General features: G+C 41.3%; 2 protein-coding genes across 3 annotated transcripts; both read right to left on the bottom strand.

Moving 5' to 3' along the window:
* Nucleotides 1–612: 612 nt before the first annotated feature.
* tnni3k (TNNI3 interacting kinase) lies at nt 613–15,617 on the bottom strand. Of its 2 annotated transcripts, none has more exons than XM_040128149.1 (25): nt 15,466–15,617; nt 15,102–15,210; nt 14,834–14,958; nt 14,417–14,514; nt 14,031–14,141; nt 13,837–13,935; nt 13,565–13,703; nt 13,158–13,302; nt 12,963–13,067; nt 12,693–12,787; nt 12,430–12,579; nt 12,263–12,346; nt 12,117–12,173; nt 11,400–11,492; nt 11,248–11,305; nt 10,966–11,160; nt 8,867–8,971; nt 8,721–8,773; nt 7,567–7,619; nt 6,785–6,917; nt 5,678–5,787; nt 4,389–4,448; nt 4,074–4,243; nt 2,065–2,144; nt 613–1,006 (listed from the first exon to the last, which is right to left on the bottom strand). In XM_040128149.1, exons 1-25 carry the CDS (start codon nt 15,503–15,505, stop codon nt 918–920), a joined length of 2,556 nt encoding a protein of 851 aa, XP_039984083.1. In that variant the 5' UTR covers nt 15,506–15,617; the 3' UTR covers nt 613–917. The 2 variants fall into 2 exon arrangements, with proteins under 2 accessions (XP_039984083.1, XP_039984085.1); XM_040128151.1 differs by having other exon boundaries at nt 14,834–14,919; nt 15,466–15,616.
* Nucleotides 15,618–16,323: 706 nt separating this feature from the next.
* On the bottom strand, nt 16,324–20,201 carry fpgt (fucose-1-phosphate guanylyltransferase). The gene is made up of 4 exons (XM_040128152.1): nt 19,595–20,201; nt 19,282–19,449; nt 19,046–19,138; nt 16,324–18,002 (listed from the first exon to the last, which is right to left on the bottom strand). Exons 1-4 carry the CDS (start codon nt 19,665–19,667, stop codon nt 16,600–16,602), a joined length of 1,737 nt encoding a protein of 578 aa, XP_039984086.1. The 5' UTR covers nt 19,668–20,201; the 3' UTR covers nt 16,324–16,599.
* Nucleotides 20,202–21,889: the final 1,688 nt, after the last annotated feature.

Here is a 21,889-nt window from a genome sequence, read left to right on the forward strand (position 1 = left end):
AATTCATAGTTAGTTGGACTCCCACAGTTTAGTTAGCCCCTAGTACACTTCATAGTTCCATGGACTGGGCACAAGCAGGATTTTACAGTACTTCAGCTCTGATCAGAAATGTTTAACTGCTCTATGTCTGTGTTAATGAGCATTTTAGTCAGTGCTTTAACATAATTATTTGTTTAGGTGAATGTATCTAGACAAAAATGCTTAGCTACCGTAAGTTAACGTGGTAATTCAATCCTCATCACTAGACTAGATAAAAACTGATAAAATTGTGAAATGTCAACTCTAGGCACTGATTTGCTGCTATAATCGCTGCTAATACTACCTCTTTTTCAAAAAAATACACTTAATTTATTTGTATCGCCTTATCGCCTGATTTTTATGGCTAGTGTGTGTTTGTGAGGCTTTATCATTTTATTTTTATTGTACCCGTCAGCAACTGATCGCTTCTGTGATTTAGCCATTCAAAAAATAAAGATGAGAAGTGAGATGGAGAGAGACCTGCTTTTTTCACCCTTCAAAAATGAAATTGTGTGCACATTGAAAGTCATGATCACTGCACGTGTTCAATGGCTTTCAGAGATTTGTATTTCAGATTTATGAAAAGATGTACACAAAAACAAAATTATTTAAAAGATCTAAAAGCTTCAACTAAATATTAAAAAAAAGTGTTTACATAACAGATGTATCAAATAAAACTATTATAACACAGGACTGGAGATATTGAGAAGAGTGTACTGTAAATTCACAAACAACCCATCCTTATACAGTATGTTACGACCAAATACTCACAGTTAAGTTAGCAATTAGTCAGCATTATCTACTTCTCCTGCCATGTATTTATAAAGTTAAAATAAATTATCAAAAAAAGTGATGATAATCTGAATTAATAAGGTCATAATAAAGAGCGCTGGGTGTTCTTAGTAGTGTTGGTTACTGTCCTCAAAGCTGCTGCTGCTGCTGAAGGACGAGCGAAATCTCATGGTGCTCATGGGATCGGAAACGTACCCTGAAAAACAGACAAGTCTACAGTGACACTCTGAATCACCATTTACGGTGACTTTCATATGTGAAAAACAATGTTGACAATAATAACATTAGCGCTAACGACAATTAAAAGAGAGAGCTGGCGATATTCTGTATTTTTCTTACTGTCAACAAATCTCATGAAAAGACCCAAACTAGCAATTAATTTAACCTACTTATAAGTATTGTCTGTGCAGCCAGAGCCTGATATCTCTGATTCCTCCGTGACACGCAGCTCCAGTGTCGTCCAGAAACTATTAAAAACACATCAGTGAGCCGCACTGTTGCATTAGATGACATGTTCAATCATTACCATGAACGTGGGCACTGAAGTTTATTTTGGTTTGAGTCATACGCTTTCCTACTGCCATAAATACTCACTAGACCACTAGAGTGTATTAATCCACTGCTGAAAGTAGTCCCCGACAAATACACTGCTTCCCCTTGCTTAAGTAGCATTTGCTAAAAACCAAAGTGCCCACCTGCTTAAGGAAATTACTGTCCTTTTTAAAAATGAAAGGTTAAATTATGTCTTTAGTAGAATGGAATGAGCTTGGGGCTGAAGGCCACAGACAGGGTAGAAAAGTCAAAACATATTGTGTGACAGAGTAAGTGTGGGATTTGTTGGCAATTGGAATAATATAGAATAGCGTCAGCCTTATCCTTTAAATTACTGTGTATTACCTAGGAGCAGAACTTTTAGTTTGTTTTGCGAGACGGTTGGAAAAAGAAAAATTAAAAAAAAAAAAGAACAATTCAATAAAAAACAGTGAAATTTAATAAAGGATAAAATAAACAATAAACCTAGGAAAAAATAAGGGACAAAATCAACATTTAATAAGAATTAAGCCTTCAAAAGCAAATTTGAAGACTTAATTTGCTATCATACAGAATATTACAGTGAGAATTTCAGAGAACTACCTTAATTTGAATCTGAACCGATCCCAGCCTCAGCACTGATGTTATAAACCTGCTACAGCTTTACTTCCAAAAACAATAACTTTCACTATACAGTATAGCACATGTATGCTGGACACAAACCATTTCGATCGATGGGAGAGAACTGCATAGTCCTTCTTAGTTCCTCCAGTGAAAGGCCTCTAGATGCTTGACGTCGCTCACTGAAAGTAAAAATAAATAAAATCAACTACAAAACACGAGTCCAGAAAGATATACCGTTTCATTTACATGGATAAAGACAGATGAGATGGGGCTAGATGCAAGCAGTGGAAATTGAATATCTAATGTCCGACCTACTACCAGGCTGCTCTCACTTTCTCTGCAGGAGTGCTGTGTACAAAATGGATGACAGGTTTGATGGGGTGAGCCCAGACAAAACCTGCACACAGCTTGATAAAAGGAAAACAATTCATTTCACTGATAATCAGTTAAATTTATTTAATGATATTGGAACGCTTTTGTACAAGACTTGTGGGAGTTAAACTTTATGTAGTTGAATCAGCACTTTTTTGGAATATGACTACCAGGAGAGGCCTTGTCTAACCTTTGATGGAGTGCCAGGAAATAAGCGACAAGTCAGTGCCACAGCACAATAACCCCGCCTCCTTTTACTGGGTTCATAGTGACTGTTACCAGGCTCCGACTCTTGACACACACACACACACACACACACACACACAGACACACACACACGCACACGCACACTCTATGGAGGATCAGTCAGGCCTCGGTCAGATTGCCGTGCATGTTTCACTGCATTTGCTTTCCTTTCTTTCCTTTTCAGTATCAGAGCAACTTCATTCCTCGCCGTTGCATTAAGTATCTTAACTGGTCTACACGTTGCTGAAATAACAACTGTTTAGAGCGAATTGTTTCTACAAGCCCAGGCGTGATGTTTGTGGAATTCCTCTTATTGCAGAGTCCTAAGCCAAAAACATTTAACTGAATTTCCCCTGCTTAAGAACATCGGGTTTATTGGTTAAACCTTTTTCAGCCACTTTGGAAGTGAATTTTAAGTCTTATCCACATGGTAACTGTAATGATTAGCTGTATAAATAATTTTATGAAATTAAAACATCTGTGTTCCCTCTACTGCGATGACTATAAAAACAACATAGGCACAGCTTTTGCTGCATCGTGAGTACTGGAGCAACTATAACTCATCATAGCTAAAAGCTGGCTGTCCTTACCGAAGGTTGCCTTTACTCATATTCCACATTATCTCATCATCTTTATTCTTTCATTGTAAATGTTAAAGGACTTTTAACTCGGTTCCACAGTTTTTGGTCTCATTGCTGACTCCCCATTTGAAAAACGATCTGGCCGGGCTTTGGTTAAATTAGTTTGAGAAAAATATCATTCAAAATAGGCCGTACAGTTGGTAAGGCCTTCCCAACAAAACAATAATATGACATCTGCTCTGGCTTAAAACTCTCCCAAACTATCCAACAAAATTAATTTTGATAAAAATGTAAGTAATGTAATGTAAAAGAGGCCATCTGGTGCAGTATCATTGATTACCAATGTCAAGCTTTAACAATTGATAAAGGAGGAAATTTGTAGAGGCGATTTTAACGTCCTCACGTTTACTGTTTGATTCAATAAATGTCTGATTCAGTTCTCATGTAGGTCAGATTTAAATGTAAACGACACAACTCAGCTCACTGGATAATACTTGACAGGGGGCATGCAAATGCTTGTTTAATTGTATACAGTGTATGATATACGCAACATAGTGCTTGTGTTTCATATGAATTGAGACAAAATTAAGTCTCATCACTCTATGTCTGCATTTACAAAACTGCCCTAATTGGCTTAAGTGACAGCTATTGTTTAACTGTGTGCCAATCAGGGGAAAGTACATTTTCTTTTGTTCAATAACCACATTTTGTTAACTTGCTGAATCTTCGTGTTTTAGTGACTTATCATAGCTTCATGCAAACAACTTAACGTGGCTAAAACCTTGCCCAGTTTAGGCTACGACCAATAGCTGGTTTTTGGTTGTATGTCAACGTTGCCATTGTGCAGTAAATTATTCTCACCCTCTCGACCTGTGTCACCTGTCTGAGGACATGGTTCAGTTCTGTTACCTCTGAGTCCAGGAAGCGTAGGCGCGAGAGTTGACAGCGTACTCGAGCTCAAAGCGAGAACGAAGGGCGGCCACGTGACTCCGACCGGGTCCTCCTCGCCCCAGCAGGTAGTCAGAGGAGGACGAGGGCGACAGGGAGCCGCTACTGTTACTGGAGGCTGGAGACATCAGCTGTGAGACAGACAGACAGACAGACAGACAGACAGACAGACAGACAGACACAGCAGAAAGACAGAGAATTTAATTGTTACAGTATGTATGCCATGCACTAGTGTTACAGGGGCTGGCATTTCAGAATATGTGTAATATTACAAACCTCAACATTGCACAAGCATTCATCCAGGTTGGAAACCACTTCAGAGAACTCAGGTCTGTCCTGAAGCAGAAACATCAAACAATTATTTATTTTTTTTCTTTTTCTAGGTTGAACAATCAAATGGAGCAGGTACAACCCAAAACAGTCACACACACACACTGTTTTCTCTCCAGCGTTGGCCTGTATATTCTGTTTATTTTAGTCTGCCCCACATGAAGCAAAGGTGAACTCGGCTTCAAAAGCAGTCCTTAGATCTCTTGCCTCACTGTAAAAGAACAAACACTGCCACCCCAGAGCTGTTCAATTATACATCAGATCCTCAGACAGTGGCCAAGGTCTGTCAACATAAAAAAAATAAAAAAACAGTAAAAATTAAAACTTAATGATGCATCAATCTTTTAAAGCCCTCTCATTTTGATTTTAATAAATACTTTTCCCCACAATTTTTGTTCATGGTGTTTGACGGTAATCAAGTAATTAATGCTCTGGAAAAAACACTTGACAGCATTTTCTTTTGGGCTTGAAAGCAACAGTTTCAAATCTGCTCATGCGCCGCGTTCAGTCGAAGTCTCTCAGGTTTTAGCTGATACACTTTTCTGTTCAAATCCTGTAAACACAGTGCAGTGTGTCTCGCTTCTAAGCCCCATGGAAGCTGGTGTACTGTACAAGTGAGGCACCATGAGAATTGTGTGTACATGCAACCTTACAATCACACTGTTGTTTACAAAAAACAAAAGTGTCTTGACGAGGTGGCACTGGGACGAGGCTATTGCCGAGGGACACATGTCCACCAACAGGCAACTGGTTGTCAGCCTTGACTGGCAAACCAGAAGGACGTGGACCACAGAGGGAGAAAATTGCCAACATGCTGGGCCGCGTAATTATTGTGTCTTAATGAGGCCGAGAAAAAACACGCCCGGCTAATTATGAACATCACAGTGCTGAGGGAGGATCATCCAGGTCAGGTGTGCTCCTAAATATGAACAGCCGAGCATTAATGTATCATGTGGGGATACAGTAGTCCCACTTATATACTGCTGACTCAGCAGAGCTTCAGCATGTCTAGATAGCTAATGACATAAAAAGAATATCATTGGTGAGATTCTTTTACAGTTTGAAACTAAGAAGCAATACTTGGTTGAGCCTAGACTGGACTGTAGAGCACACTGTGGATGTAAACTATATTATGTAAAATTGCATGAAGTGTAGTGTATATATAAATCAAGAAGAAGTAGTTATTTTCGGGCTTACTGTTCCTGATGTTAAAGAGACGAAATCAGGTCGCTTACCTCTGGTGATGCATTCCAGCCTCTCATCAGAAGAGCAGAGATGGGTTTGGGGATGGAGTAGCCAATAGGAGGCCGGATGTGATGGTATGCCATGTCTGCTGCTGCAGCGGCTGAGGGCAGCAGAACATTTTAAATTTAGTTTTAAAATGATCTAATTTCATATGGCAGCCATTTTTCCCTCTTTGTATTGAGTTAATTTTCCTTGTGTTGTGTTTTTGTATGGATTTTCAGTGCATTTTGCAATTACAAAAACTGAGTAAAACATTTGTAGCCATGTTAGCTCGAGGGACATCTGTTGGTCGGTTGGTGAGATACATTGGTCCAGGCTCAAATATCAGAAACTATGACAATCATTGCCATTTAATTTTATTCAGAGATCCGTGGTCCACAGAAAATGTGATCTAATGACTTTGGTGATTCTGACTTTTTCCTCTTGTGTGCCACCGTGAGGTTGACATTTCAGGTTTTGAGCAAAATGACTCAACAACCACTGGATGGACTGCCATGATATTTGTACACACACTGTCCCCTGTTGGAAAAACTGTGGTAACTTTGGTGATCTCTGAATTTTTCTTCTAGTGTCACCATCAGATCGAAATGTTAATATGTCAAGTCCTTTGGTTTATGACTAAAAATCTGCAAAACTAGAAACATTTCCATCAGCCTCAGCTGTACTTTGTGTTTAGTGGTAGTTAGCAAAATTTTAATAAACTAAGATGGCGAAAACTGTAAAATGATACCTGGTTTACATCAGCTAGTTAACATTGTCATTGTGAGCATGTTAGCATGCTGATGTCAGGATTTGTGCTATGCAGCCTGACAGAGCTGCTGGCATGGCTGTAGAGTATTTTTAAAAATGATCCTGTTTTGCCTTGACAACTAAGTCGTGATATAAATATCCAAATGGGGGCCACTCATCCTCAACCTGCTGCTGAATTCTCAGTGTACCGGGTCTCGGTGTAAGGGTTAAAACAACGTGTTTATTGCAGGGGAGTGCCCTCTGTCTTCTGTGAAAGAGCACTGTTGTGTCAGAGGTCCTTTATGGGGTCCCCCCCCCTCAGTTTGTATTAGTATTACCATTAAAGCCCATGACTGGAGAAAAGTTACCAGGTTTCAAGTGAGCAAAGGGAATTTCTCCAGTAAGCAGCTCCCACAGACAGAGGGCGTAGCTGAACATGTCCGCCTTCACTGAGTAGCGAGTGCACTGGGTGAACACCTCTGGAGCCATCCAGCGCAGGTTCTGCACAAACACAAACACGTGCACGTACGCGCAGAGTAAAGGCACTTAGACACAGACACACACAAACACACACACAACATGAGGCCCAATTACTGACATAAACACTGCATCCCAGCAAGGCCAAGCAGCTCCTCACAACAGGCCATTCCCGAGAGATGCAACACACATAACACCAAACTGCAGGCCAAGCACTCTGTGTAGTGATGAGTCAGCACATTGAGACCGAATCTGCATGGAAGCAGTTTTTTTTTTTTTTTTTTTTTTTTTTTTAAAGCTGGTGGGTAATTGATGGCAGGTGCCAGCAGAAGCTCTAGCCTGCGCTCCAGCAAAAAATTAGTAACCAAATAAATAAATAAAAAAGCCCACACTTTTCCCAAATTGACTTATTCTGCCATGGATGCTGCAGCAGATGGTGTGAGAGTATTTAGCCAAAGAGGGGGAGCAAACTCATTCCAAAACGTTTTTTTTTTGTGTGTGTCTTCCTGTGTCTGCCTGTGTGTGTGTGTGTGTGTGTGTGTGTGTGTGTGTGTGTGTGTGTGTGTGTGTGTGTGTGTGTGTGTGTGTGTGTGTGTGTGTGTGTGTGTGTGCGTGTCCATGTATGTGTGTGCCATAAAATATTTTTTAATAAAAAAGAGGAGACAGCACTGACCCCTGGCTGCTTGGTCATGTTATCCTCCTCCACAGATTGTAGGAATCTGGATTCTGCAGATGAAGGGAAGGACATACAATGATTTAAAAAAGAAAAAAGCACATTCATTGGCAGTTACATTGTTTAGCTGTACTTTTATCAGTGGAGCCAGTGAATAAACACTCTTGACTGCCATCATTACAGGGAACTAACAGAAGTGAAACCAACAGAAACACAGCTGCTAGCTAGACTAAATATTTCCCTTAAGTGTAGGGATAGATGATAGCAAAGGCATTACGTATAACTATATTCATTTTTGAAAGTATATCACAATATCAACTACAAAAAAAAAAGAAATGATAACGGCACATGGGAAATGTGTTTGCTATCATTAATTTCAGCAATAGAATTAGTTATTGGGATATTAATAAATTTTAATAAATTTTTTCAGCACAATATAATCCCATTAGTTTAAAATATTAAACTGTCCCACAGTCTCAATTACTTACTATAAAGAAGTCAACAAAACTACACATGTTTCTCTTTCTTCTTTTCTTCTTCACTCTTACTTCTTGTAAACAGTATTGGCCCATGACTTTAAAGCTGCATGAAGGCGAGGCCTTTACTGAACAGCAGCCAGTGTAGGCACAAGTGACTATTACGGGACAGTGGTAAATCTGAAAACATGATGTAACAGCAACACAAGCAGAGAATAGTCGCCGACTAAGTAAAATGACTCAGTAATGTCAGTTATACACCAATATCTATTCAAAGTTTGCTGCAATTAGCCACCATAAGCTACTGGTCACCCCAGACCAAGTGAGGCTGCAGCAGCAAAACTCTCAAGGTGGTTAAATTGAGCAAGGAGGAGTTTAACTGCCAATTAAATCAACAAATTCTTCCTCTTACAAATGTTAGTTATTTCTTCTTTCAAAGGGGATAGTTTCACTCAGTAATATTTTACCACAAACAGACAGAAAGAAGTTAATGAGCTTATCAAGATGGATGTATTAAACAGTAGGTCCAAAGGTGGCCGTCCATTCATTCAAATGAATGCTGCTCACCCATAATGTACACCTGTCACATTACCAGGAGGGATTTCATTCAGTGCTGATAGATTAAAATGGTTGGTTAAGGCAGCTTTAATTTAACTACACTGAGTCTCTTGGCCTTACCTCCAAAATCAGCCACCACAGCATGTCCATCCTCATAAAGCAGAATATTGTGACTGGAAGGAACACATGTATTATTTGCAATGACAACAGTTATTTCAGACTGACAATACCATCGCACCACACGTGCTATTTACTGTGGCACCCACCTGTTGAGGTCCCTGTGGATAATAGGTTGGGTGAGGTTGTGCAGGTACTCCATGCCCTTGGCCACGTCGATGGCAATGATGAGCTTGGACTGCAGGTCGATAAGCCTGTCCATTGACACATCATTAAAGCAGCAGCCACTCAGTGCCAGATCAATGGCCCCTGCCAATCACACACAGCACTCTACGCAGATCAATAGGACAGTCTATAAAGGCAGCACCTGGCCACACAGTTATCAGAACGCCTCATCTAGATCAATGATGATCCCGGCCGAGGGGGAGAGATTGGGGGGGGGGTAATCAGACCTGAAACAGTCAGCTGTGTTGCGCAAACGTGTCCTTGGAGGACACTGAGTAACTCCTCAAAGTAGTTTGACCTCTTTTAAGATCTCAACATGAGGATTTAGTTGCGTGAGGAACGTGCGTGTTACATCGAATGAACTCTGGTGTTCACTGCAGAGGGCTCACTAGAATGTTAACTGTGTTTTTTAAGCTTTCTTTGCTTAATTTAATAGTAGTTTAGCAAAAACACCTTTAATGCAAAGCAATACAAGGAACGTGCAATAACAAAAAAAACTTAAAGTAAGTTTTTTAAGTTTTTGTTGAATTGTTGACTCAGTTCCATGATCCTGAGGCTGATGTTTGCAGTGGTATTCTAGACTCCATCTGAAAGGTGTTCCTATCATTTTGTATGTATATTTATATTCGCACAGTGACATGGAATGAAACACAAAAATTAATGGTGTGGATAACACAGAAAAATAGTGTATGCCCAGGAGAACCCAAGAACCCCCCCCCCATTACAGGGGACACAGAAATTAACATATTATGGGTTACTATGTACCCCAATTTTGAGTTGTCGGTTGAATAAATGAGTTAAACTATATGGAAAACTGAGCTGCTGTAGGCTGAATTGGTGTGTCACTTCATATTAGCCTCTATGAAAATCAGAATATAACCACGGCAGAGCTTATGTCAGTTGTAGCATTTATAGTGTTTCACTGAAATCCAGGAAACCAAATAAATCAAAAATACATGTTCATATTCACATTGGCCTATATACACATATACCTGTACATATACATCCGTAATCCCTTCACAATGTCGCTATGTAATCTATAATGTGGCTATAGTTGTGATTTCACTGTTTCCGTTGCTAGAGGAAGAGCTTCTGTTGCCTCGGCCTCCGTGCCTCGTGTTCTTCCTATTGACAATCCTAAAGAAAGGACCCTATAGAACGATGAAAGTCAATGGTGTAGATTTAGATCATACAGATATATCCATCTCCTGACTACCATTTCTTTTGCTGTTGTTATTCCACAGAACAGTGTTTTCTTTTTTCATGGTTTGATAAAGCAAGAGAAGAATCATCATTCAATAAAATAATATTTGGAAGGCAGGGTATAAATACATCCACTATATCTGATAAGGCTCTTGTTACTTGTATCCACAAGGTATTAACCCAGCAGACCAGACTACACTGTCAAAAATGACAACAGAGCTGATTTAACTCCTTTGTGGCAAAACGTGAGCGACAATTCTAAATTAAATGTTCAGCACAGATGACATTTATTGTAGGGCTGAAACTAACCATTATTTTCATCATTGATCAATATTATCCCTTTTTTTTCCCATTTAATCACTGACTCGATAAAATATTAGAAAAAACTTGCTTTCACATCTTACCAGCACAGCTCAAAACCCTGTGACATTTAATTCATTTTTATTTACTATCAAAAGGTTGTTGATTTATTTAATTTTCTGTAATTTGACCACAATCGACTGTCAACACTAATTCATTACAAGACTGTTGTGCTGTGTGTTACAGTACAGAAATTTCTACTTTCCTGGTCTGTCAGTGTAAATCTAATGTTAGTCTGCCATGATTTTAATGCAAAGTTTTTCATGCAAATTCTCTGTCTGTGATTAGATGTGTGTAAAATTGTTATAATTAATCATAACGCTGATGCGTGTGAAGAGAGGAAGGTTACATGACAGGGACATTTTCAAGTTTGTTAGCTGGGCACTGATGAGGACTCTTGTAAATTTTATGCACACTATAATATACTGTGAGCTCCAGTGTGCCATGCACACTTCCTCACCTCTTCTGCTCATGCAGCAGGGAGAACAGCGAGCCCCCGGAGACGTACTGGGTGACGATGGCAAACTGGCTGGGGTCGTCCAGGCACGCCCCCACAAAGTGGATGATGCAGGGGTGATTGAGGCGACAGAGGATGGAGACCTCTCTGCAGAACATGTCCACGTCTGACTTAGAGCAGTACGTGCTGGCTCGGTAGCTACAGAGGAGAACGAAGACTGAGTTGGCTCTAACAGGAAAGGGTTGCAAAATGGCATCTGTAGCTGAGTGGTAAATGGACGAGTACCGTTTAATGGCGACAATTTTGTTTCGGCATTTGCCTTTGTAGACTCTACCGAAGGAGCCTGAGTGTTAAGCAGATATGATCATTAATAATATTGACGGATCTGGAAACACATCCGCCGCATTGAAAACAGGGACCAGTATGAACAGAGTTACCTGATCCAATAATTTCATTAAACTCCAGCTCAGACAGCTGCAGGTGGAAATGAGATGGGAGGCTGGCCCTGAGCAGGAGAACTTCTGCTTTCTCTGAAAGGAAAATTGAATGCATCGTTAACAAGAAGCACAGAAAAGTCACCTTTTTGCCGTTTTTATTTCAGTGCCCCCTTTCAAGGACTAGACACTTTTGCTGATCCCTTTATTCTTGATTTGGTGTGTAATATTATAAGCATGGTCTATATTATGTTATATTATAAGCATTATAATGATGGTCATGGTATAAAGTATACAACAGTGGGATGAAAGTATGGACAAAATAAAGGTACAATTATAAGCCCTTTTAAACTAATAGTTCAGAAGTTGATGCTTTAATATAGGCAGATGCTTCTGCAGTTTCCGTTATTGATATAGTGCCCTTTTTAGACCAATTGTAACATTTTTAGCCCTTGATGTTTAGAGGTTTCAAAACTTGGTTTCGTCAAATTCAGATTTGAGAATTGTTTCTCAGATTTACACTGTGTGAATATCACACAGATGGAGACAGATCTGTGGTTCACACCGCCCCCGATTTCACTGCTAAGGGATGTCAGCCAGGTGTTATCATCAGGAGCTAAGACCCTTCCCTTGGCAGCAGATCGTGTGCGTGCTGTCGTGTCAGCTGACAGTGATGTGAAGTGTGGGGAAAATCTGCAGCGCTTTGCTCCATCTCACTACCTTTAGTCATGCTTTTGATCTTTCCCAGAGGAGACGGGACAGAAACGTAGGACCCATCTGGAAGAGAGACGACGTATTCGGGAAGATTAATGGGAGGACTTGTGTGATTTTATTCCAAATAATAACTTTTAGAGGTGATGACTCACCCCCTCCGGGTTGGGAGTACTCATTGCAGGGGGAGTCATCTGGACGTTTGTAGTGTTTCAGTAAGGTGACAATGGCATCATGACCTGGAAAACACAAAGACAGAATGCTAATACTAGTTTTTGTTAGATGTTTCCTGACAGCTAAGCTCATCATCGTCCCAACAGACCTTTTTCATATGCCCACATCAGGCAGGTCTGCTCGTCCTTCTCCCCGCTGGACCTGCTCGGGTCGCAGGCAACCAGGTTCATGTCGGCCCCGCTGTCCAGCAAGAACTGCACCAGACGGATATGGCCGTGGAAACAGGCACTATGCAGAGCTAAACGTGTCACATCATTCATACAGTAAAAATAAAACTCAGAAACCTGTTCTGCAATTAATTTAGCTGCATAAGTAAACAGATGTTTTGTTTTGAAGGATGCATAGAGTCACCTGTGTGTCCATCTCTGCCCTGGTGGTTGATGCTCATAGAATTCTGACTCAACAAGAACTTGACCATCTCCAGGTCTTTACCATAGGTGCATGCACTGTTAGACAGGACACGTCCTCATTATCACCTCCGCAACAGGAATAATGTGTTTTAAGGTGACACTCATAAGTGCAACTTTGCCAAATAACATATATTTTTCTGTCTATGTTCAAGATATGTAAGCAGGTCTTTGCTTTGCTGACTACAGATAAAGACAAAAAGCCACACAATACCTGTGAAGTACTGTCTCGCTGAATATGTTCTCCTTTGAAAGACTTTCTGTACCAGAAAGTTGTATAATCTCCTTCACTGCTGCAAATTTGCCATTATAGCAGGCCCTGGTGAAACACAACATTCGACACTTCATCTCCACTCTTTATCATCCACTAAAAACTTAAAGAAGGCCACTAACACCGTAAACCATGTACAAGTGTAATGGTGAGTCCCCGTAGATGTTGACGGAGTGAGGCTGTACGTCAAAGTTGCCCTGCAGGAGGAAGCGCACAATCTCATGGTGACCAAAACGAGCGCAGAAGTGGAGAGGAACGTGATCTTCGTTGTCCTGAGCATTAACTGGAGAGGGTAGCAGAAAAGTTAGAGAAAGTTCCCACAGTCGTCTCTTAATACAGAACTTTATCAGCTTCCCTGTGGCTTCGGAGGTGGGAAATCAGCAGGTTTAGCAAGTGAATGTACTGAAGCAGCATAATGGCTGTTTTAAAACCATAGGTTACAAGAGTCTGTATTAAGCTATGCTATTATGTTTCATTTACAGGCCACTGACTCAAGTGAATCTTAACTAAATATGGGAAAGCCTTCCTGGAGTCTCAGGTCTCACTGTTAGCTTTGCTCCCATCCCCCATTAGCAGTTTGATGATGCTGAGGAAGCCCTTGGCTGCAGCCAGGTGCAGCGGCCGGTCACCCACCTCACCACTCGCATTCACATCTGCCCCAAACTTCAGAAGAAGCTTTGCCACCTGGGAGGCAGAGAGAGACAAGAAGAAACGTCTATATTCCGGTGGGAAGACTGTCAGTTTTGACCAGTTCTGGACCGTCAGGTGTATTTCTATCAGTTAAGAATGCGGATGTGGTTAACGGGAGCAATTTTACCTGCTCATGGCCATTGTAGCAAGCAATATGCAGTGGAGTGAAAAACACAGCATCTTGGACATTCACATAAGCCCCGTGCTGTAGGAGAATATCTGCAGCCTGGTGGGGGAACAGTCAATGTACAAAAGCAATGAAAGGTTGATTACTTTCCTCAGGTGCACTGAAAAGAAGAAAAGCCCAAGTTCAGCTCTCACCTCATGGTGCCCAGCCAATGTGGCGACATGCAGGGGGGTGAGGGCACCGTATCCCACCTGCTGCACATCTGACCCACCGTGAAGAAGCGCAGTCACCAGCTCTGCGTTGTCCTGCGGTATGGAACGAAAACATGAACGCACCCACAGGCCATGGGGTTTTACTATCCAACACTAACTTCAACCTTATCGTCACAGCCATGTTTGTACGTACATGGAACCACAGTTAATCAATTCAGACATGCAACTAATCAAACTCGGCTTTGACGGTACTTGCACTCCACCATGTGGTAAAACACAGAAAGATCCCTATCAGATGACAAATGCCACAACCAAGAGAAAGACAAAGATTAAACCTGGAAATATATTTTGAAATCTGAGGTCTTCACCTTGTAAGCAGCCAGGTGGAGCGCAGTGAATCCATTCCTGGACAGTCTCGAAGGACGCAGGCCTTTAAGCATCAGGGCGCGGATATGGGCCTTGTTCCCTGGTCACAGATACGTAACGGAAAAATACTTCATTCAACAAACGATCAGGTTTATTGTAAATGACCAGACAAGGTCAGGATTCTCTGGACTGTTGGAGCCATAGGGAAACTGTTGCTGAAACTTTCAAATGTATTTCACTTTAACTTCTTATATTCAACTTTTATGTACAGTATATTTCAAATCTACTGTTTAGTTTTATTTTGTAAACACCAGAAAGGTCATCCTCAGACAATACTGCCAGTCAGCCCGTGGTAATCCTTCCTTCCACTGTCACATTTTGCTGAGGGGTTATTAATAGACTCTAGTAGTCATGCATACCTCCACATGCGCAGCAGAGATGCAGCAACGACAGCCCCTTCTCTGTTCGGTAGCTCAAGTTCACCTTCTGAAAAGCCTCATCAGAGCTGAGCCACAGAAAACCAACCATCACCGGCTTGTGACAACTGAAGCCGGACTGACACAGAAAAGTAAGCAAACCAAGGAGAATGCAGGCATAAAAAGCACTACTTGTTAAATTAAATGCAGTTCATACAAGGACTCACACAGGCTGAGTTACAGTTTTAAAAACAGAAAATGGATTTGTCACCCGAAAGCAAGTTTGAGCTCCACGAGCTCACTGTCTTTGAGCTTGAGGTCGTCTTCCAACTTCTCGACGATCACAGAGTACGACTCGCCCACCTTCTTCTTCCACTCGTCTTCACAAGGTCAAACATGAGACCAATTTAATAATGTAATTTCCATTGCTAATTACTTCCTATGAGCAGAAATATCCACAATTTACCTACCAAATAAATTTTATATATCTAAGTAAAAAAGCACAAGTGTCAAAATCAGTCATGTTGAAGTGTGCCATTTTAGCAAAGTAAAACCCACACTTCTAGACTCAAACTTTGTTGTCAGACCTGGGCAAATAAAATATTCTCAGAGTCACAAAGACACCGAGCCATTACCTGTACACGTCAGAGACGGTCTTGATTTGTAATTTCCCATTGATCAGGTTCTTCTCTCTTAATATGTGCTGTATAGTTTTGCGAACTAGAGTAAAGCAGCAATACAATCTCTCACTCTGCCACAATTGCACAGGTCCAGATAAAGGGGGATCGGGACTGTGGGCTAAAAATAAACACCTTTGAGTGGAATGCCTAACAACTACGACAACTGATCTCCAAACGCATGCAAGCGTGTATCAGTGTGACTGTGTGTGTGCGTGTGTATACACGCACAGTATAAAACAAAGCAAGTGACCGGTATCCTGCACTGTCCTAGATATGCTGCCAAAGAAATTTGTAGGACAGTCTGGTTAATGGACTGGACTTGAAGCACTTGGCCTTTCTCTATTTTTTTACTTGCCCAATAATGGACAAGTTCGGTGGTTCCCAAACTTCATGTATCATGTCTGTCGTGCATTTTTCACAGCAGACATGTTGACTTGTCATATCAGGATGAGCAGGGGTGAAACTAATGACATGAGCAATGACTGCAATTGATAATGTTACACCTAACCAAAATGTAAAAATTTAAAAAATAAATTAAAAAAAGACCAAAAAACAATGGACATGTCTATGTGCAGCAGTGGGCCAGGGGCTCCAAATACCCACCATGACTCAAACTGGTTTCTTGACGTCTGCTGATATACGTACAGTATGTTCCGCTGATGCTGCCATTTTAAATTAGTCATCCCCTTATCTTGAAAAAAAAAAAAAGAACCAAACAAACAAACTTCAAGCAAAGTGCCACGTAAATGATAAGACACTGTGATGTGAATGGGGGACAAAGCAAAAGACATTCTATCAGATAGGGAATCAGAATTTATCAAATTTTCAAGTACAAAGCAAACATACAAAATTTCAAAAAATTATGGATCGGCTTTACGAAATGTTATACCACAATAAATCACGTCAAACAAAAATAACCTTGACAATATCAGTTCTTCATACTGGCAAAAGCTCATAGTCCTCGTTCAAAACTCACTAGCCCCTCAATGATCATAAACTACTTCAAAAATTAAACTCAATTTTATCTTTTACTTATATACATTTGACAACATAAAATTTAACACAAAATCTCAATCAAACGCAGCAGCTTTAACTGTTCAGTCGTCCCTGTGTGATGTCATTGTGTAGTCCCATTCTGAACTTCAACATCTCCTCCAGGTTCTTCCTCTGTAAACACTCCTGCATAGACATCAGCTTTGCGTCTTTGGGTAAAATGAACACGGAGCCACTCAGGACGGCCTGCAGCATCTCCAGAGACAATGAGAAGGAGCATTGTTGTTCAGAGCAAACGGGAAACAGACAAGCGTTCCACAAGCTACAGCTGGGCAAGTCACCGGAGAACCTCAGGACTTCGTTCTCCATCCCCCAGTGGGACAGACACTCTGCCAGGCTGAACCCAAAAAGCTTTAGCCTTTCCATGTAAGCGGGGGCTTCCACACTGTGCTTCAGGTCGTCATAAATCCCAAAGGCGACAGTTACAAACCCGGTCCGGTCCTGGTGGTTCACACACACTGAATGCATGAAGACCGCATCGGGCACTGAGAGGCCCGGACGGATCGAGCAGCTGCTGACGATGGAGCCCTTACCTACAGATACTCCTGCTCCAAGCCTGGAGTACTCCACCACCGATCCAGCCCCCACAGAGCAGCTGGGATCAAGGACGCTGCACATAACGCAGCAGCCGGAGTTTTCATTCACGTGTACGCTGAAGGCAGACGACAGGAGGCCCAGCTCACTCCTCAGCGCCACGTCCTCAGTGAGGTGAAAGAGGTATTCTGACGTGGTTCCAATGTGATAAAATTTGGAGTTATTGAGGAGAATGACATTCAGGGGAGTCCCTTGTAGAAGATGGAAGATCTTTTGGCGGTTTTCAACCAGACCCCTCTCCTCTTTGGTGACATTAGCAGTGTTGCTAGTATACTCTATTGTAGCTTTGGGTCCCAGTGCTTGGAGAAAGTCCCCGTATGCGTCTATCTCACAGTGCAAGGGCCCTAACTCTTTCAGCAGATTAAGAAGAGTCTTTATAGTTTCGAAAGCGATGTAATAGGTGCTGTCTGTGTAGACAAACTCCGTATCAGACAGAGAAAAGCATCCACTCTGCCTCTTGCAAACAGCACCGCAGTCACGCATTTTCTTGACGCTTGGTTTGTGCAGAAAGCGCAGACAGGAACCGTTCCCCATTTCCGAGTAAGCGGAACTTTCAAATGAATCCAACACGAACACCCCGTGGGTGGTTCCAATAGACAGTGGGGAGGGATGGGCTAGAGCTGTAAAACCGGGTTTATCAAACCTAACGCTTTCATCCTCTGCAATACTGTAGAGCTCTATGTCATCTGCACAGGTCACCAGTACTCCAGGCTGCATATGAGATGGGAAATCCACATACATTGCCAGTTTGAGCTCCAGCATCTGGTAGAGGGGGTCCCCCAGCGGCATGGCGGTGAAGATCTTTCCCAGAGCGCTGGCACTGGGCAAACGTTGACTGAACCCCCCTGGAAGAATAAGAGGAGAAAAGTTAAAATGGGAATCATCACGTACAGTAGGTGCTATATCTAAATGACTGAGCATTTGCAATCAACCCCTTAACTTTGGAATAACTTGCCCGAGGGAAAGGATTTAGTAAACTTTCATCTTCTATCAGGAACTAAGTGGAGTCACTTTTACATATTTGGTTTAGAAGCACCTAACCTCTGCCGTCGGAATGATTTGCAAGCTGGTATAATCACGTAAAAATTCGACGTATGCTGTAGAGGTTTTGACTACTCACATGTTTTGTTCTCCTCGTGGGTTAAAGAATTTTGTGTTAAATGCAAAGTATTTATTTTCACAGTCTGGCATGGGATTCTTGAATCTATTTTACTGTCTGCAGTGTTGCCGGGCTTTTTAAACATTTTTAAAAATGGAAAATAAATAGCTCGACAACGGACGCCACAGTATTCCTGCGCTCCATTGCAGTGGCAAAGGTAAAAAAAAATCAGACCACCACATTATGTGAAGCTATATTTGCTTTCATTCAGAGGGTAATACTGCCCAGTGCCTGACTTTGGCAGATGTGGCTCCAGCAGTTTATAGGTAATAATGGAGTCAGCAGGGCAAGACATAGCTTCATTACAATCTCTTTTCTTTTCTTTTTTTTTCATTTTACAGAACTAAGGGTGGGCAATATGACAAGATATACTATGAGATGTTATACATTTTTCTACCATCGGAGATTTTGCTATACTGTTTATATATTGTAGTAGCTATCTATAGGTGTAGTAGGCAACTGGGGACAATTTTGCAAATCAATGATCAGCACCACTTTCTGGCAAAGTTTTGATACCATTTTTGCATTAACGCGATTGAATACCTTGATTTGTCAGAGCAGTGCTTTTACAACATATAAGCACGCAATAATAAGTTATCTGTCCATCCTTCTTCTGCAGTCTCGTGTAAGGCGAGAGATCGAGCTTATCCCAGCATGCTTTGACGGAAAACGAAAAGTGGACTGTATTAAAATATCTATGAGCAACAGGAGGCTCTTGAGATCTCTAACCTGCATGGATCAGGATGACTCGCAGTCTGCCCAGATCCTTGCCGTAGATGTCATCCAGCTCCTGCAGTGCGTACAGAGTGGAGCCCCCGTTCCCTTAAAAACACAAGGTCATTTTAATCATAATCATAATAATATTAATAATGATGATGATGCAGGGCCTTGCTGATCCCTGTCAGCCACACACAGATGACTGTGAAAATGAGCCCGAACTGGAGGGAGCTGTCTGACTCACTCACCTATTTTAGATCCGGGGGGATCCGAGAAGACCTTGTAGTGAATCCCAAGCGGGAGCTCTCCTCTGCCCACTTTCTCGCTGATCTGCAGCTCATACGCCTCTCTCTGGCTCCCATCCCCAGCGGTCACAGCCACCACGTCCCAAAACTCGCCTCCCCGCACCTCTCCGCCTTCACGCGAGGCAAGCAAAGAGAGAAAGCAGCGACTTATGACACGCCAACCTCGCACAGAGAGTTAAACGAGGGCACGACTGTGGGCTGAATATTGACACTGGTCCGCCAGGGAGAGTCGGTCAAAGCCAAACGTAAAACTCACCCCGCAGAGAGTCAAACTTTTTCAGCTTTTCTTTAGTGGCAGCGCGTAGCCCCCGGACACACCCCTGGCTCATAATGTCGCTTCCCGTGTCCACTCAATATGCTGACCACAGTGTCAAACAAAGTCACACGGTCACACTGTGTCAACACCAGACTCCCACCTCGATGACACACGGACACACACTTCCGGGTTCCGTCACGTGCTCAGTTGTGCTTTTAGAGCGTGGGCGGGGCGTGAGCGCAGCACGTGGTGAGGGCCGTACCCTGTGCAAGTTTTTTACGTGCCACAAGAAAAAAAAAAATCATACTTTTTAATAAAATAGTAAAAAAATAAACAAAATATAGAACTTAAACCAAGCTTCAGAATGGCCCTAAGTAATATCTGCTTGTGGGTAAAGAAATGTGGATTTTTTTTTCCTTTTTTTTTTTTTCATTTTTATAGAAACTAACTGAGACAACTAAGCTACCATCACTTGTCTCACAAATAAAGAAGTGGTTTAAATAATTCCAATCTTTACTTGGGTTAGGAATACGATATTTGTGATGAATCAGCCAAGAAGCTTTATTCCAACCCACAGAAAAATTTACATTTTGACAGTGAATTTTTTATTTTATTTGTTTTTATTCTTTTACTGTATTTTGTTTTTGTCATTTTCTGCATGTAGTTGTTATCATTATTTTAGAAGACCTCTGATGTATAGTTCTATTGTATGTCATAGTCATTTGTCTGCATTGTTGGTTTTTCTATGTTCTATGTTTCTATGTTTAGATTAGAACCAAAGCCACCAAAAATTATGTAAAACTTTTGTATTTTATTTTTTCATTTTCTTTCTTCATTTAATGGTGCATTTATATTTTCTGTAAATGTAATCCTCCAAAGTGATGGTCTACAGACTATTACAAATCCCCCTCCATACCGGAGAACTGTCATTCCAGCATGGGATGAACACACCCACTGCCTTGAGAAGAGGTTCAGTCAGGCGCAATACCTGAAAAAACACCTGTGCAGTGGTACAGTGCCATGGATATGTAGGGCCCTGGATGTAAAGCATGAACCGTAATTTTTGACCAAACAATAATTTAAAAAATTATTTTTATTCCTTTTGTGACCTGAAAATAGTCAAATTTAAACATAATGAATTCTAAAAAAAATATGAGAATCTGTTTTAAAAACCCATCAAGTGTCATTATTTTTAAGGGCTGAATTTAAACTCCTCCGCGGGTCCAAAATGCATTTCACATTAACCACAGTCCTGGTGCTGTGTTTTAGGAAAAGCAGGTGCTACAGTTCCCAGATCTCCATGACAACGATATACAGAAATATCCAGGGAGTTACTGGCTGCCAAAAACACTTTGACCCCTCAGTGGTACGAACAGGGAGGCTGAGACATGCCTTCAGTAACACTGCTTACTTGCATTTTGCATGTATTTCTGTCCCTCTTTCACTAAATATTTTCTTGATCTGTCAGATTGGAATAAAAATCAAACTTAATCAGTGACACTTTTGATAATCAAATAAAATTTATTGTAAAATGATACATTAATTAAACAATAATGAAACCAGCTGTTTCATCCAGCTTAGAACCAGCTTCCTAGACAATAGTCAAAAAAAAAAGCTGAAAAAGAGAAGAAGAATCAATGAAGTGTAGTAAACATATGAGATATTTAACTTATAGAGTCTGATCTTCTACAGTGATTGTGCATAAACATTGCAAATGAATTTTTCTATCATGCATTATACTTGTCCCTGTAGTTAAGTGTGGTTTTTCCAAGGCATGAGAATGAGATATGAAAGACAAACAAACTGATGAAAGAAACTTGTGCAAACAGATTCTCCAGGGATAATTCTTTGGCCATTAAACATCCATTGCCTACTGCTTTGGTGTAAGTATTTTTACTTTATTTTCTTATTTCCTGAGGTATTTCAGGCCTGAGCTGCTTTGCTTAAATACCTCTCTCTTGCAGGTTTTGGTAATGGTGCAATTCTAGTGCACTCAGGTCAAAAATTTCTGCCACCTCCAGCCACACTGTATGTCCAGTCATGTTGAGGCCCATGAAATTGAAGCTCCATCAACAAGGCTGCCTCCCAACATGCCAGCCTACAGGTTGTAGGCAGAGGGAGGAGGATGAGGAGGAGGAGAATGGCTTGAGAGTGGGCATTGAAGACAGCCCTCAGGTGGCAGCTTGCTTTACTGGCTGAGGTGAGAATAATACACATCAGACGCTGTTCAGTGACCTGCAGAGCTGCGTTAACTGGCAGCGGGCTTGTAGAGCTGCGGGCCAAACCACACAAAAC

This window comes from Xiphias gladius, chromosome 6 (assembly GCF_016859285.1).
Source record: "Xiphias gladius isolate SHS-SW01 ecotype Sanya breed wild chromosome 6, ASM1685928v1, whole genome shotgun sequence".
In the NCBI taxonomy this organism is placed as follows: domain Eukaryota; kingdom Metazoa; phylum Chordata; class Actinopteri; order Istiophoriformes; family Xiphiidae; genus Xiphias; species Xiphias gladius.

Excerpts from the sequence above, each read along its gene's own strand:
- fpgt (XM_040128152.1), bottom strand. The coding sequence starts at position 19,667 with ATGAGCCAGGGGTGTGTCCGGGGGCTACGCGCTGCCACTAAAGAAAAG. Across the intron at positions 19,139-19,281 it reads TCCCCCCGGATCTAAAATAG|GGAACGGGGGCTCCACTCTG; the intron begins GTGAGTGAGTCA and ends TGTGTTTTTAAG. Across the intron at positions 18,003-19,045 it reads AGTCATCCTGATCCATGCAG|GGGGGTTCAGTCAACGTTTG; the intron begins GTTAGAGATCTC and ends TTATTCTTCCAG.
- tnni3k (XM_040128149.1), bottom strand. The coding sequence starts at position 15,505 with ATGGGAAATTACAAATCAAGACCGTCTCTGACGTGTACAG. Across the intron at positions 13,704-13,836 it reads GCTACAATGGCCATGAGCAG|GTGGCAAAGCTTCTTCTGAA; the intron begins GTAAAATTGCTC and ends TCTGCCTCCCAG. Across the intron at positions 11,306-11,399 it reads TAATGAAATTATTGGATCAG|GCTCCTTCGGTAGAGTCTAC; the intron begins GTAACTCTGTTC and ends CTTAACACTCAG.